At 38.6% G+C, this 17182-nt stretch overlaps 2 protein-coding genes across 2 annotated transcripts in view; one reads left to right on the top strand and one right to left on the bottom strand.

Moving 5' to 3' along the window:
• Nucleotides 1-1072: 1072 nt before the first annotated feature.
• Nucleotides 1073-8126, bottom strand: LOC134820060 (uncharacterized). Its single transcript, XM_063830628.1, has 6 exons — nt 7133-8126; nt 6682-6940; nt 6420-6479; nt 2344-2583; nt 1831-1917; nt 1073-1498 (listed from the first exon to the last, which is right to left on the bottom strand). The coding sequence occupies exons 1-6, from the start codon at nt 8090-8092 to the stop codon at nt 1398-1400; spliced, it is 1707 nt and encodes a 568-aa protein (XP_063686698.1). The 5' UTR covers nt 8093-8126; the 3' UTR covers nt 1073-1397.
• Nucleotides 8127-10156: 2030 nt separating this feature from the next.
• Nucleotides 10157-17182, top strand: part of LOC134818885 (nck-associated protein 1-like) — a 36528-nt gene continuing 29502 nt past the window's right edge. Inside the window, exon 1 of the mRNA XM_063828591.1 lies at nt 10157-10180. The gene's annotated coding sequence lies outside the window, so the exon portion shown is untranslated. The remainder of the gene's footprint in view (nt 10181-17182) is intronic.

The following is a 17182-nucleotide window of genomic DNA, read 5'->3' on the forward strand; positions in this document are numbered from 1 at the left end:
TGTTGAACTGGAAGCCAAACTATGGAAAGAGGTCAAGGGGTAGACCCCGTAAGAACTGGAAGTCCTGCGTACTCGAAGATGCTGCTAAGTTTACAGGTGTTGAAAACATCGACAACGACACAACAGAAGCTTTGGCTACCAACCGAGTACAGTGGAGACATATGTTACGCCGCCAACGCGATGTGTGTGATGCAGGCCACTCCAACGACTAGGAGGAGACCTTACCATGTAACATGTAACATGTATGTAGTTTGTAAGTTATTTTAAAGATTTGTGAATATTCCAGTTGCTTTTAGAACAATTTTATCTCAGATACAAGATAACGATGTTTAATAAAATGATGCAAAGACTTATTTCGAAGATCTAATCAACACCGACTTTTAATGTGTAGTGTAGGAGTACAGCAACAAAATATATATATATATATATATATATATCTCGCGCCGCCGTTGATCTAATTCCTGCGTTCGATCTAATTTCTGCGTTCGATCTAATTATATTTTGGTTACAGTAAGTACTCAAAGTTAAGGTGCACAAATTTGTACTTCAAATCTTCATAATTATATTATGATTTCTATGCTATGTAATAGGTTTTATTCGAAATCAACGTAAAAATACATTGGTATAGCTTATATTACTTTCACAACCTCACAGCTTACTCAGAAAACAAAAACGTATAAGGATGTCCATAGAACGGTCCAAATCTAATCGCCACATCTTGGTGACACAGACAGGTAATGTTCACCCTGTCCATATTCCGCCGCATCTACTATCTGTTTAAATGACTATAGCCTAAAACATAAAAAATGATGAGGTCCCCAGGCAAGATTTATTTAATGATCAATTCGAGCTGCAACTGCAAGCGCTTTTCCAGCGGGTCATAGTTGTGTAAAATGGCAGATTCCAGGCTTAATAAATGAACAAATTTAATCATTATTTCAATTGGGTCGACATCAAAAACAGCAATTATCGTGTCTGTTTATGTGGACCTCACTCAGCAGAAAAGTACCTATTTTCCCAGCATCAACTGCATAATACTTAAGTCTTTAATTGTACAATGAAAACGATTCACTTTTAGCCAATACATAATTTTGTCGAACAAGTAACAAAATAGACAATTCAATTCAGAATAATATTATACAGGGAGTTAATATCCATCTTTCTGCTTTTATCTGATACGCTGTTAATCGCTGGTTTAATGTTAAATGCACAGAGTTGAGCACAGCATGAGCATCACCACAATAAACAGCAAATGATGAACAGATTTAACGGCAGTTTCCGAAATGAGAAAAGATAAACAAATAAAACAATTAAAAAGCTGTTTACTCAATTCCAACAGTGTCAGGTGGTAGTACTATCCGATGGTCAGTTCACAATTCAGTGGAGATGATGAAAGTTTAGTAGCCGCCACCGCCGCCATATCCACCACGAGAGCCACCGTAACTTCCGCCGGTCCTGGCGCCGCCGCCGCTGCTGCCACCATAACCACCACGTCCACCTTGAACAGAAAAAGTTTCAAGGGATTGACTCTGGTAGCGGACTTACTTTATAGAACAAAGGGAGGGGGGATGCAACGACCATTAATGACCATTAATGACCATTAATGACCATTAATGGCCATTAATGACAATGTCAGTTTTGTCAAAATTTCATCTACTGACATTAATGGTCGTTGCATCCCCCCGAACAAAGCAAGCATTATTATAAATAGAGATAAAAGCAAATTTCTTTCCAAAATTGGAAACGTATACATTATACAAATCACAATAATTGATCGTAGGTAGTGTGCCTTATCAATAATATGAACGAAATCCATTAGTCAAGACTTACCACTGGATCCACCTCTGGCTGAACTTCCAAAGCCTCTTCCTCTTTTGGCAAATCTATCTCCACCTCCGCCGCCAAACTTCCTCTTTTCTGTTGAAGCGGGTATTCAAAGTCCAATAATAGGGATCATGGAACAGGATATTTTTAAACACATATCTAGCTTTCATTTTAGACTTCACGTCTCCCGAAATAAAACTGCGAACAAAGTGAAACAAGGAACTAAGTAAACTTTAAAACCAAATTTTCGTCACGCATTGGACTTTATCAAGGTTACACCTTTATCTAATGTAACCTTGATAAAGTCCAATGCGTGACGAAAATTTTGTTTTACAGTTTACTTAGTTCCTTGTTTCACATTGTTCGCAGTTTTATTTCGGAAGACGTGAAGTCTAAAATGAAAGCTAAATTCGTCTCAAACTCACGCTCAGCCTTAAGATCTATTAACACATATCAGCAATTCACAGATTTGTGAACTATTAATGAAGATTTTATAATTTAGATCAATGGGCGACTCACCGCCACGACCGCCGAATCTGCCACTTGTTTGGGCCAGTGTCCGCAGATCCTCAGGGACCTTCTGACCGGACTCTTCTAAGATTTCTATCAGGCTCTTCACCATCTTGCCATCTTTGTTAGTCATGAATGTGTAGCTAGTACCGACGTCGTCACCTCTGGCGGTTCGGCCTACTCTGTGGACATAATCCTCGCAACTTTGAGGGAAGTCGTAGTTGATCACGTACCTTACGTCCGTAATATCTGAGTTGAATAATATTTGAATATATATTCATACGTAGCATCTATACTCGATAGTTTATATCAGATTTTCGACACAGGACATCAGCAAACGTAGACAAAGTTTTGTCATTTGCTAATTGTTTGAAATAACTGTATAAAGTGACGTTTCTTCTTTAAATTATTTTGTCAAGTCGAAAATACACATCCATATCTTATCTTTCACTGTCAACCTTATTAATTAAATAACTACCTGGATGACATATCATAACTGATTTTGATTACTAGTCTCAGACGTAACATATTCTATAATGTATCCCCCCAAAATCTTACAATGGTCCAATGTCGGTCTCATTGACGTCAAGTTTACGCCCTCAAGTTTGTGATAAATGCAGTTGACACCGTGTTAACAGTCGGTGCAGTTGGATTTAATCAAATTTTGACTTAAAACACCAGTCTTACATCACTATTCCTGTGACACTCTGGCGGCCTTAATAACCATAGAAATAGTGATGTAAGAGCCTCAACATAGAACTTGTAAGATATCCGCCAAAAATATCTAAATAAGACCGGACAAAGTGCATGAAATTGCAAATTCAGTTTTATCGCAGGCACATCGAAAATCAGTCATAACTACAGGGTGCCCAGAAGTAACTACCCACGCAACCCTCTAATAACGTAATTCGTATCAGAATTGCTAACCAATTTCAGAGAATAGAGATATTATATGAGGTAAACTTAGATTTCCTGAAAATTTCGTAAAATTTCATCGATTACAGAGGTTGTGGCATGCCACTCCCTCTTTTTCTCTATTGCCACCATAAAGTGAGGACGTTTTGAGTTAGTAACTCCAATATAGTGGGCAACAATGATCCTCATAAGGCAGTACCGAGCATGTTGGGGGATGACGATATGATCACTTTAAGTGAATACTGATTGTGACTTTCCTTAAAATCAAAGAAATTTACGTTATAGCGCTTCGGTTGCTGTCCTATGAACAGGTTCCAACCAATCAGGCCATTGATTGAGTGAATAAATCACATATAATTAAGTGCCGGGATCATGTATCCGCCAGATCTTAAAATGATCATTACTCGGCTTAGTTGAAAACAACCAACTTGAAATTTTGATAAAGCACTTTAATTATTAAACCTAATGTGTCTGGAAATTTTGAAGTCCCTAACTCAAAACGTTCTCACTTTATGGTGACAATAGAGAAAAAGAGGGAGTGGCATGCCACAACCTCTGTAATCGATGAAATTTTACGAAATTTTCAGGAAATCTAAGTTTAACTCATATAATATCTCTATTCTCTGAAATTGGTAAGCAATTCTGATACGAATTACGTGAGTTATTTAAGGGTTGCGTGTGGGTAGCTACTTCTGGGCCACCCTGTATATTGTGAAACATCTGCTTCAATGAGCAGGGGAAAAACTGGATCGTTTGCAATCGAGGGTGGATTTAGAAAACTTAACTACATACCTAACTATCTACTTGAATGGAAACCCAAGCATGGGAAACGATCAAGAGGCAGGCCTAGGAAGAGCTTAAATGATGTATTTATTGAAGATGCTGAGCAGAGATTGGATCGTAATGGACTCACGATTGGTTGTATGAGAAGATTGGCTGCAGATCGAAAAGGATGGAGAAATATTACCCGCCGAAGTTGTATAATACAAAGTAATGACGCAGATGACGCAGACTAATCCTTTTGGATGGAGATCTCGCCATGTAACATGTATGTAACTACATACTAAGGTATCATGGTATTTCCCCGTTTTTTTGTTGCACAGTAGATTTAAAACGATGGGATGGTATACACTATGCAATATGTAATATGTAATATGTATATCTGCCACACACATTGGACATTTAATTACGAATATTAAACGACGAATCGACAATACAACAGTTGCATACTCTATTTTAGAGACCAAACCAGATCTGGCCTAGTACATTATAAACATAGCCTGTTCCCAAAGTTTGGACACTAGATGGTTTTCAGATTAGATGCCTTAGCTTTCTATATTTTCAGTTGGCAACAGTTATGGGAACTCTAAACTCTGGCAGGCCATATTTCGCAGCCTCTAGTCAGTTGATCTTAGTTTACCCTCGGGCCTAGTTCAGTAAGAATGTCTGGAAGGTGAGTTCGGGGAGGTTTCACGAGGGTCAGATGTGGCCCTCCATGACGTAACTAGAGTTTAAAACCTCCCTAGAGGACTGACGTAGTGTGTGAGAGCTCCCTAGCAACCTCCCACAAAAAGTTTCATTTCCTTTACGCCCTCCTAGAATTTCCACTTTTAAGGATCGAATCATATTAGAGATTCGAAATATTGTGCGCGCGGCTTTGAAATGCTCAAAACGTTGTGTTCTCCACAACAAAAGTCATGGTTTATTGCTAGTCGCGCAGGAGATGTCGCAAAGATGTCCCACGTTGACGGCCGTTGACGTAACTGTCACGGCGAGAGTACGCGTTCCGGAAGTTACAATTCTGGTTCGTCCATTTAGATTCGTTAATATTCTCAATATATCTAATGCATGACATTAACGCAATGATATGAACTTATTGTCCAAAGCAAATGCAACAAATTCCGCAGGACATTTCCCCTCATAGAAACCATTGTCTCCCAGACAATCTTCAATTAGCCCAATTCCATTACTGCAATCCAGAGGGGGAATGTCTCAACATAAAATATTTCAAAACACTTCATATTGGGAAGGAGGCATGGACCCACAGACAGATATAAATGAAATGGAAACAAAGTTCACTACACATTGTCCGCTCATAACTCCCCATTTCGAGGAGGGCGTAAGATTTGGTCTGGTTGTGTAGCGAACTTGACCTACTCGACATTGAGACCATTTTAACGTTTATCGATTATGGAGCCGATTGCCTAAAAATTCTAAGCCTGAGTGCACACGGTACACACAATTTTCCAAATATGGAATAACCGGTTTGACCGGTCAGAATAAGAATCCGTATTGAGGTCTTATCTTATTACGTGCACCACGTACACATAAATTAGCAAAATTGAAGTTGTTTGGTCTCAATTGGGAGGGGTTTCCATTTTACCTTGAACTGTCTAGAACCTTGGAGAGTTCAGGAATTTCATCCTGAAGCATTCCAAAGATTCCACATTGGTTGTATAGATCACAGTGCCTCCACTCCTGAAATGTATGCGCTAGTCAAAAATCTTTAACAACAATATTCAACAAATAAATATCATGCGAATCATAAATGCGTATAGCGAAATCTTTAAAACGATTCAATAGGTCAAGTTTAGATACTCGATACAGCATAATTTTGAAATAATCTTTAATTCATCCCAAGCTTCAGCTGAATTTCCAAGACATGACCTGGCTGTCCTGGCGTTTGTCATGAGAGTCATTAAGACTGACGCACAAACTTTGGCAGATTATCTCATAGTCCAAGTTATCGTGTTATAGAACGAAATTCTGTTAAAAATGATAAAAGTAAACGTATAGTCAGGGGACGTTTAGTTTGCGAAGAGTCGGATCACAAAACAGTTATCTAGACAAATCCTAGAAAGTTAGACCTGCAGCGATTGCTCAATCTAGTAGCTTTGGGTGTACACTATACGGCTATAATTTGAAGCTATCGCACAGTGTTATACCCGTATTTGAACTTGGGTGTCACCGGTAACTATAGCTGCCTTATTTTTCGGATTTGTTGGTACACACTCGAGCATGTAACGTTGAGTTACACAAATCCTATCAGATGTGAGATGTGTCCGTCCAAATCATCACCTGCCTACAGATTACAGACCTAATAATAGGCCAATAATGGGCTCACACAATGAGAAAGTTGTAACATAGTTGAGAATTATTGATTAACTCACCTAATCCTCGAGCAGCAACATCAGTTGCTATCAATATGTTCATACGACTGTCACGGAACTCTGAAATAATTCGGAAAATTAGAAAAATGGACTTACGTCAAAATTTCTGATACGCAAACGTTAAATCATGGGATACGTACTTGAATTTAGTCACACTGAATGTTCTGCCTCAAAAGCGTAGGCACTAGATTTCCCTTCAGGACTTAGGATACACGTCCGAATATATCGTGAAGTGCTCAGAAGAGCCGTTTCTTAAACTTACGTCCGAGTACCCACTCTCTCTCCTCCTGCTTCTTATCACCATGGATAGCTCCAGCAGACCACCCTTGTCTTCGCAGGGTCCCTGAGATTTCGTTAGCCATCTTTTTAGTTCCGGTGAAAATGAGAGTTTTGTTATCTGTTTGAGAGTGAATCTCGTTTAAGAGCTGATACAATCGGTCGAATTTCTCCCAATCTTGAAGAACGTCGACTATTTGGAGGATGTTTCGGTTTGCTGATAACTTCTGGGATCCAATGTAAATCTGCGGAGGTTTGAGGAGATCATTTTGAGTAGTATCATTTACAAACAATGAAGCTACAACTACAAAAAGAGAACTACAAAAAAATCGTAATGCATTCATGATACGGTTGGGAATGAAGAATACAATTCAAGATAGAGATTGGTAGGATAATTCAGTTAAAACAGTAGTTTCCAAGTGATGTATTCAACAAACCTGGGAAGGGTTAGTCTGGAAGTCTCTAGCGAGAATCTGTACGTCTTTAGGCCATGTAGCACTCCACAATAGAGTCTGTCTGTCAGGTCTGACTTGAGACAAGATGGTTCTGATCTGAGGCTCGAAGCCCATGTCCAACATTCTATCTGCCTCGTCCATCACCAGGTAGGTACATCTCTGAAGGTTTGTCTTGCCCATGTTTAGCAGGTCTATGAGTCGGCCGGGAGTAGCCACAACAAGATCAGCTCCTGACTGCAGGTCTCTGATTTGTTGGGATTTTGGGGCTCCACCGTACAAGCAGGCAGTTTTAAGATTAGCTAAGTTACCGAACTCTTCACAAACTGCCATCACTTGCTGTGCTAACTCTCTGGTGGGACACAGCACCAGAGCTATTGGTCCTTCTCCAGGATTGAGCGCAGGTTGTGCGGCTATGTGAATTATAGCTGGTAGAGCGAAGGCTAACGTTTTCCCAGATCCTGTTCTGGCAATACCGATCAAATCTTGACCAGAGAGAGCGATGGGCCATCCCTGGCCCTGGATCGGGGTTGGGGCTTTAAATCCTAGCTTGTTAATAAGACTCATTATAGCTTGGTTAAAGCCAGCTTCACTGAAATTAATAATGGGGTTGATGCACTTGGGTGGGACTGTGATCTGATTTTGTCGTCTGTAATTTTCTATTTCTGCAGGAGATCTGCTGGAAACAGCGGGGTGCTCGTTGTAGAAGTTCTTCTGGAAAGGAATCAGGTTGTAACTGAGCCAATCTATAGCCTTTAGATCATTAGGAATGTTAGTCTTTGACTTGCCCCCTCCAAAGTCACCACCACCACCATAACGGCCACCACCGCCGCCTCCATAACCACCGCCGCCTCCACCAAAGCGTCCACCACCACCGCCTCCACCGGATCTTCCTCCACTCCTGCCTCCACTTCTACCACCACTTCTACCACCAAATCTGCTCATTGCTGTGCTGCAGGAGTATTATTATTAAAGCAATAGTGCAACTGTTATTTGAAACCCGATGAATGTGTTGGAAAAAATTCATTTACTGAGTAAAATAGATACTGAATAAAATAAATGTTAAAGAACGTTTAAATTTGATCTTTTCGTCCTTTCAGCTGACTTTAGGGATTTCAAAAACTTATAACAGAAATTCATTCAAAACAACGTTGCACCATTCGAATAGTCTATAATGATTTATGATAGAATGTGTTCTAATGAATGAAATTAAAGATAATGCACTTATAACAATCAACAGAGAAAATTTGAAACACATTCAAATTTGGTGAGCAGCCAGGCGAAAACTGGACAACACTGAAACCAATTCAGGCCTCTTCTGAACAATTGACTTTTCTAATGAAACCTCTCAAATTCTAAGGGAACTGCCCGACATTAAGGGAGGAAACTACGACAGTACGACGAGGCTTTCCTCGAAGGTTGGATATTACGACGGGTCACATGATATCACTTTAACATAACCAGTGTGCTGAAGTGCCATCTTTAAATGTTGGTGAGGCGCGAACACATCCCAAGCCTTCGATAAAACAAAGTTAATTGCAGGATCACAAACAGTAAAAGCGTAAAATAATAGTACCAGTGCAGCATGGGTTTCAGCCTGTATCTCTAAAAGAAAAATCATTTCCTGGAAAGCTTGTCAGTTTAATACTTGTAGTTACTTACTTTGGTAAGTAACAAAAAAATTGGATTAGAGGAACAAGGCGACATTGAAGAGTGATTAGCACGGCAAGTGCAGAGGGAAGTGATTATATACGGGACAGACCAAAAGTCACAAAGTTACGACATGAGGGTAAACGTCTATCAACCAGAAGTATAAAAAGGTTGTGGGTTGCAAGTTGTCAAATAAGAACTTTGTTTCCGTAAAGTGATCTTATGCGTTCACAAATAAACGGTGTGATCGACTACGGAAAAGCCTGTAGACAAAGGATAAACTAGCGCTCGTCTCGAAACGGTCACGTACAGAAACGAACACTAACAATTTGTAGTAGAGCGCCGCGCAGTCAACAAAAGTCACAGTACTAGCAAGCACGACAGCCGCCGAACAGTTAAGTAGTCGTTGTTGTTACATATTAACATATAATAATAAAAGGATAAATGTGAAATATTTTTGTTATAAATTTCATTTTTATACATGTAGTATGGATTTTTTGATTATGCAAACAAAGGACTCATTATTTAAAAAAATTCGTTTTCAATTTTATTGCGTGCATTTATAATATTTGAATTGAATATTCGAAACGTAATTAAAAATTTGTAAACTGTAATGCCTTTAATGAACTACATTAAACACGTAAGTACTTGAATACATACAAATATTTGTTACTTTACTTTATTTTACATTACCAGGCGTGCCTGTCCATATGCGCGGCGCTCTTTTCGAGATCCTGCATATGCATATGGCATACGTGAGAGAAGCAAACAATAAACTAGCAAGCTAGTAATAGTAAAAGTTCACATTGAAATTCAAATAAGAGATTGCAACACTTTTAACTTTTAAATTTGAGTATATATGGTGACATTCCAGTAAATTAAAAAACAATACTATTTGATTTACCTGGAGACCCAAGGCTATAATGTTCATAAACATAAAAATTCTGCGGAATGACAGGCTGAGCGCCGTTCAGTAATATTTTATTTGCATTATAAATACATTGAAAAAACATTGAAAAAATACAAAAGACATTGTAATTATTATATACGCCGCGCAATTTATTGGATGCGCGCAAGTAACAATGACTGAAGTATAAAATCGAGATCAAGGGTAATCTTTAAAAATTGAGCGTGAAGGTTATGACAAATTTATTTAATGACACTGTAAAGGTTTTTTAATAAATTTTCCTCACTTTTAAGGGATTTTTACTCAGATGTTTACTTTTATATATAGGGTTATCGTGCCTCTGAGATGATAGCTGACCGCATATCAGAAAACACGATTCAGATTTTATCTGTTAAGAAGTACACTCATTGCATTTAAACTAATTACAATTGCATTTAAACTAATTACAACACTACAAATCTATTACATTTATTGAGGTATGTGTAATGTTGAACGATAACGTGACAAGTGACATAGTGACATAGCACAGACCCGAGAAGTCCTGCTTCTCCTCTCCAGACCCGAGAATTCCTGCTTCTCCTTCCCCTCTTCACAAATCTATTAAGGGAGTCAGACCCACAAGTTCTGAACCTTTCCGGTTGGTGATTAAGTTTGATTTTTTGATAGAAACAAACCTGTTCCAGACGTGTTCCAGCCTTCGTTTTTGGTACTACATACCTAAATAACTTCATCATGGTTGAAACAATCCCAAAACAAAACGTCAATAATGCTAACACTTCCTCTACCCCCCAGAAAAAAGCTAAGACCCCAACATACCGTTGTTTAATGGAATTGTTTAAGATCATTAAGTCACGAGTACCAATTTCGTTATACTACCTATTCGGCTTATCAAATAGGAAAGATAATTTGTTAATCACGCCCTCTCCAACTAATCAATTTATGTACAAATCTGCATGGCTGTGGAACGAATTTCGTAAAGTTGGGCCGATGAATTTCACCTCCCCTTGCAGCTCTGTCAAGAATTTGCTTAAACAGTCACTTCTAAGAGCTCAAAACAGGTATGGAACTGATTGGTGTGACAAAAATTTCACTGAATTCTGAGTGAGAAGTGATACTTGCCTGTTATTCCCACTTACTGACTGATAATCTTATCTATGGATACCATGCTTAAATTTAGGTAAACAACATTTATTTTAATTTATGAACCACGTGTATAGCCAACGTCCTTGCGGTGCTGAGCCGATGTAAAACTCTTCTGTCTCTTGTTAATATTTTAGTTGTACTGTGCATAAAAGTGTGTAGTGACAAGTGTGTAGTGGTAATGTATATTATTTATTATGACGACGCGATATTTATAATGCAGAATTAAAAGCTGCTTTCGATATGACTGGTGGTGGGCTCTCTCCGGCGGGACATAGATCTATATAGGGGGTACCCGGGGTACGAGTTAACGAACAGTGTTCGTGTCCTTCCACAACCCCCTGTTACCTGTGTTTCTGTCGGGGTAGCCTAATTCATCCGTTAGAATCGCAGAGTTAGCGGAGCTCATGATATCTCGCGACGTATGCGGCATGAACGGTGCAAGACTTGCGCCGTTTGTTTCAGCATCCAGTTGCGAGTGCTTGCCCATCGAAAACATGATTAGTGATTGTGGATTTTATTGATATTACTGATTATCCATCATATTCAGTCTCTGATAGAGGCCTCCCGTTAGAGTCCGCCTATGCTGACGATGCTGAGCTTCTGAGTGAAGATGGTCAGAGCCTGGTTAAGATACTAGAGATTGCCAGTGATATACTAAAGGATTGGAGTCTCTTTGTTAACGAATCAAAGACGGTGTTTACAAGAGTGTATTTGGCAGATACAGATGCTTTAGATGCCCATGGCAATAAAATTAGAGGAGATGAAGAGTGGCGAGAGTCAGTGCTATTAGGATCAAAGCTCTGTTCAGAAAGAGATATTGTCAACAGACGCAACAAAGCCAATGTTGCCTTCTACACCTACAAGAAAGTCTGGTTGAATAGTTCTGTTCAGATCAGTGAGAGTAGAAAGCTGAAGCTGTACGAAGCTCTTGTCACTTCAGTGTTGTTGTATAACTGTAGCAGCTGGGCTGCTCCTGAAACCGTAATGGCATCTGTCGACGTTCTTCAAAGGAAGCATCTGAGACAGATAATCAACACCTATTGGCCAACGGTTATCAGTAACGAGAACTTATATAAGAGATGTAATGTCAGTCCCCTTACTGAAAGGATCAAGAAAGCACGATGGAAGATACTTGGGCACGTTCTCAGAAGCAGTGATGACACTCCCGCCTTCTTATCATTCAGATTTGCATGTTTAGGATGTTTTGACTACAAAGGAAGGAGGGGCAGACCTCGTTCAAATTTATTTGATTTATTATTAAAAGACATTATGACAAAACAAATTATTGTGATTGTAAATAAAAGATTTAATTTAAGTAATTTCAACGATTTAGTGTAAAAAGCTCATGATAGACGTCTTTGGAGAAGTTATGGGTGAGTCGAGACTACTCGGCCACTCGATTTTATGATTTAATTTCTATTATCTTGTGTTTGCTGTATATAGTTGATTAATATAATAATTCAGTATTAATGTTATCCATTATTTATTTATTGACATCTTTCAGTCTCCAAAACGAGGTGTGAAGGTAAATTAACTTTGAGCCTTGTTTTGGCGACTGATTAATCGATGGGCAAGTAGGTATTTGTTTTTTAGCAGTGTTGAACATTGAAACAATTATAAAATGTTTATTTTTATTTTATATAACGTACAATATGAATGACATATGATATAGTGACGTAACATATATAGTGCAAAGAATTAGTAACTTGCGAGATGTGATTTAATGACAATCAACGTTAACATTTTGCAGTTTACAGTTGCACAATGTTGGCGTCGATTGTTACTAACATTTATCTGAATTTAATACAAGTACATGTCACATATAAATTGGGTAGCTGAATGAAACTCGTGCCTCAAAATTTTATTATTTTATTAGCATTGCAGTGTCCACGCCCTGTACTGCGTTAACGACCGAAATTTTCCCAATATGCAATTATTATTTTGCTTCTAAAATTCTCTGATAATTAATAATATATCGTGACATGTAATTGTAAGATAACAAACCTCGCGCGCGCGGCGCTCACATCTGCACCTGAGAATCTCTCAGCAATGTGTGGCTGTCTGCGCGGCGGGCTGTGTATTGTTTATATAGCTGAATTTAAATTTAGATTTATTTGTAAATGTATAATAATATTAAATATGTATTGATTGTTTTGTGGTAAATAAAAACTTTGTTTTACTAAACTTTGTTTTACTAACAATAGTTGCTGCTGGAATGCTACGACAACTAGACACCAACCTGCTGAAAGCTGTCCAAAGTTACTTTGCAATGGAGGCAGATAGTACTGGAAGTAGTGCATATTGTACTGAAAGTGTCACAGGTATTTTAGGAGCTGCTAAAAATCTTAGTGGCTCTGGTTCTTCGGATTCTGAAATAACCTCTGACACTATCTGCTGCTTTAATGCCAGTGGGCAAATGTTATGTACCCTTTTATCTTTCGATGAGAATACCTATAAATTGTTACTACCAGCAGAACTGAAGTCTGATGCAACATATCTCTCTCCTGCTGAAATAAAAGGGTCAAACTACTTTCTCAGCTAACTTACTTCAAAGACCCTCAAAGCAACGAAATTGCTGAACTGGAGTGGATAGAACTGATCAGACCACAGATGTTAAGTGTCCTTTCTGACCATGGTATCACTCCTACTAATCAAGATACTGATCAGGATCTAAGACGCAGATTATATGGAAAGCAATCCTTTCGTAGCAGTCACGGTGCTGAGGATAAGGTGGCACTATTTGGTTTTACCTTTAGAGAACCTTTGATCTGTTTGTCCACTAGCTCCTTCTCAAAGGAGGACTACACCTACAAAACTAAACTTACAACTAGCTTCGTCACTGAAAAAGTTGAATCTGCTAAGACTCAAAGCTTAACACCTAAGCATGATATGCTAGAGTCTGGCAAAAATAACTCTGTTGAACCAGAATCGAAAGAACCTCCACAAAGATACAGGATGGAATCAAGTGAAAGGGGCACTCTATCATCAACATCATCTAGCTCACTTGTACTTGAAGGCAGTGCACCTGACATCAACGAGACGGATCAAGAAGATGGGGATGCATTCACACCTCCCAACATAACATTTAACAACAATTTTGACTACAGAATTGAATCTAGAGCTGAGGAGGGTATCAATGATACTGGTGGCTCATGTACAATCTGTAACCAAGATGTTAGCGCTGATCAGCTTCTTACATGCTATCTATGCAAACTTTCAGTTCATTACACCTGTTACGAGGTGAAACAAGTAACAGCTCACAAACAAAAGATGCGTACCCTGAGCCACACAAATTTCACAGCACTTGGAATCTCCCAGAACAACAAATGGTTTTGCAATGGCTGCAACTCTATTTCCTTTGATGATATCCTGGAAAAGATATCTCTACATACTCAGGAGAAATTCATAGATGCTGTTGAGAAAAAAGTTAAACTGGTGAATGATACTACCTCAAGTTCCCTTGAAGGAGATTTTGATATCTCCCAATTTTCACTCCCTGACTACCAAGATACGAAGTCACAGCAATCTGAACATGAGATTACCAATATTCAGCAACTCAAAGACTCCATCACAATGGAACTAAGAGCTGCACTAAAAGAAGAAGTAAAAACGTTAATCTCCGCCATAACACTATCCCATAATCCAGCTCAGAGCAAGCCCTTTACAATGTCTGCAGAAAATGTATACAAACCACCTGCATCATATTCTGAAAAGGCAAGACCACCTCACTCTCATTTGAGCACCAACACTTTCATAGAACCCCCAGTGGTCAAAGAGTTTACAAAAAAAATCAGCTAGTGCAGTGGGAACCGACTATTTAGTTGATCCCAAGATGTCTGTTATCATAAAGCAAGTCACAAACAAAAAGGTGGTGTCAAATGATACCTCACTTAAATCAGAGTTTAACAAACTGTTTAAGCAAATGAAGATAAAGTACATTAAAAAGACAAGATATGGCAACATCATTCTTCAACTAAACTCTGAGGATGATATCAAACAAGTACTAAATGGATGGCAATCCCACTATTTTAAAGACACCAGCGCAAAAATGGGCACAGCGATATTCAGAATGACTGACCAGCATCTGACAAAGCATGTAGGCATCATAAGGCATGTCCCCATAAACATTGATATGGGCTCTATCTCTGATGGACTTAATAATGCCAATTTGAATAGCACTCACGTAACTCGCTTGGGCAAATCATCAAACTCTGTTAAAGTCATCTTTAAGTCACATGAGGATCTTACACAAGCAATAAGCAAGGGATTCGGTCTTGAACACTTATGGCTAGAAGTTGCTCAATTCAAGTTCACCAAAAAACCAATGCAATGTCATGGCTGCAAAAGATTTGGACACCCTGTGAAATGGTGCCGCAGCAAAGCAGCATGTGGATTCTGTTCCTCAGAAAACCACACTGATAAAGAATGCCCGGAGAGAACCCATCCATCAAATTACTGCTGCCGCAACTGCAGAGGAAATCATACAGCCTTCTCAAACCAATGCCCACATTTCATAGAAAAAATGAATCTGATTAAACAAAGTAACCACCATGATTACTAAAAACAACGGAAGTCTTCATATCTGTCAAATAAATGTCAGTGGGCTATCAAACAGGTCTATTACAGCAATTGATAGATTCAACTTTAAGTTCAAAAATGACATTGTGGCTCTACAAGAAACTCTAAGTTGGATAACTCCAGACCCCACTTAAATACCTTTCATAATCTGGATACATTTTCGGTAAACAATAGCAGAGGAGTGTCCACCAGTGTTTCCCCCAGGCTTGTCCCACAACAAATCAGTGAACTTCAAGATACAACCACTGATGCACTCTGGGTCACTGTTAGGTACAATTCAACGGTAGTAATGATTGGTAATGTATATGTAAACCACTCCCTAACTTCTACAAACAACCTGAGCTCAGCAGTTAAACAAAAATTCAGTTAAACAAAAATTCAATTTTATGCCATTTATTACAGAGTAAACAAGTTTACAATAAATCAATTTGATATTTAAAGGAATCCTAATTCAATGTGTAGTATGGTTGTCACTCTTTAAATAGATTAGATATAGGTTGACGGGGCAAAGGAGTGTTCGTGCTGTTCGCTATTGCTCACACCAAACGGCAACCTAGTAAAATTTTTGTATGGACACCGGTCTCCATCACGATACAAAATTAGGATTGTAGAATTTATTGTATAACTTTTAGTGCAGTGGAGGAAGCGGTGTGGTGCATTAATAGAGTGACAGCCTACTGATTTAGAGTTGTTTTTACGTGAGCATAATGGGTATATTTTTGGACCTAAAGGCTTTACTATGGCAACTTTAAAATTGGTTCTTTTAATCATTTTATTAAATATCACTTAAAAAATATACAAATCTGGAATCTGTTCACACTGTGAACCAGTCCTATAAAAAAAAACCTCTCAAATCAAATATTTAAAACGTCTCAATAATGGAAATAGTCATACAATTAAGAAATTTACCAAATTCTTAATATCTACCTTAAGAGAAAAATACCTACCTAAGTCAATGTCTACCTGTAATACACTAAATATTAGGTTAAATACATAGGTGGTGGAGTCAGCACACATTTACCAAAATCAAAAATTTGTTAATAGGAGGAACCTGTGGGCCGAGAAGTGAGAACACTGGATTACATTTGTTGAAGGGGATTGTTTTCAAATGACAGCTGCATTATGTCATAATCGCTTGAAGTCCATGCTGAATCATTATAAGCATGTTGCAGCTTTAGAAGTGCCTTTTTCAGGCGACTTTTAGCAAGGCTAATCTTGTAGGAGTAGTCAAAAAGCTTAAGTTTAGGTGCAATTGTGCTCCAGATTTTTGTGGATCTTGATATGAAGTCATTAGATGGGAGTTGTGAAATGAGAGTGGTTTCCTTTCTAGAAGATGGCTGATAATGCTGTTGCAGTGATGCTGGGCACCTTAATTTCAGTATTTTAAAAACTTCCATAAAAGTGTGATATGTATATAAATTTTTGAAAGCCAGGATGTTTTGTTGCTTGAAAAGTGGTTTACAGTGCTCTAGTTGGAAGAATGTATGGTCAAGTGCCTGGCTGTCAAACTCTCTTGTTCTTGCACATGTTAGGAACTTGTTTAGGTATGCCTCTTTATCACCAAAGAGGACCCGTACGCAGTGCTTCTGAGACAACCAGATACTTGCTGTCCTAAAGAGTGCTGCATCACCCCAAACTGAGATACAATATGTAAGGTGGGATTCAAATAGTGTGTGGTATAGGTCTTTATGGAGTTCCTTCGGTACAGAGTCCCTAATTCTATTTAAGGTGGCAGAGGCATAGTTTAACTTTCGTTT

This window comes from Bolinopsis microptera, chromosome 1, assembly GCF_026151205.1.
Source record: "Bolinopsis microptera isolate Bmic1 chromosome 1, MBARI_Bmic_1.0, whole genome shotgun sequence".
In the NCBI taxonomy this organism is placed as follows: domain Eukaryota; kingdom Metazoa; phylum Ctenophora; class Tentaculata; order Lobata; family Bolinopsidae; genus Bolinopsis; species Bolinopsis microptera.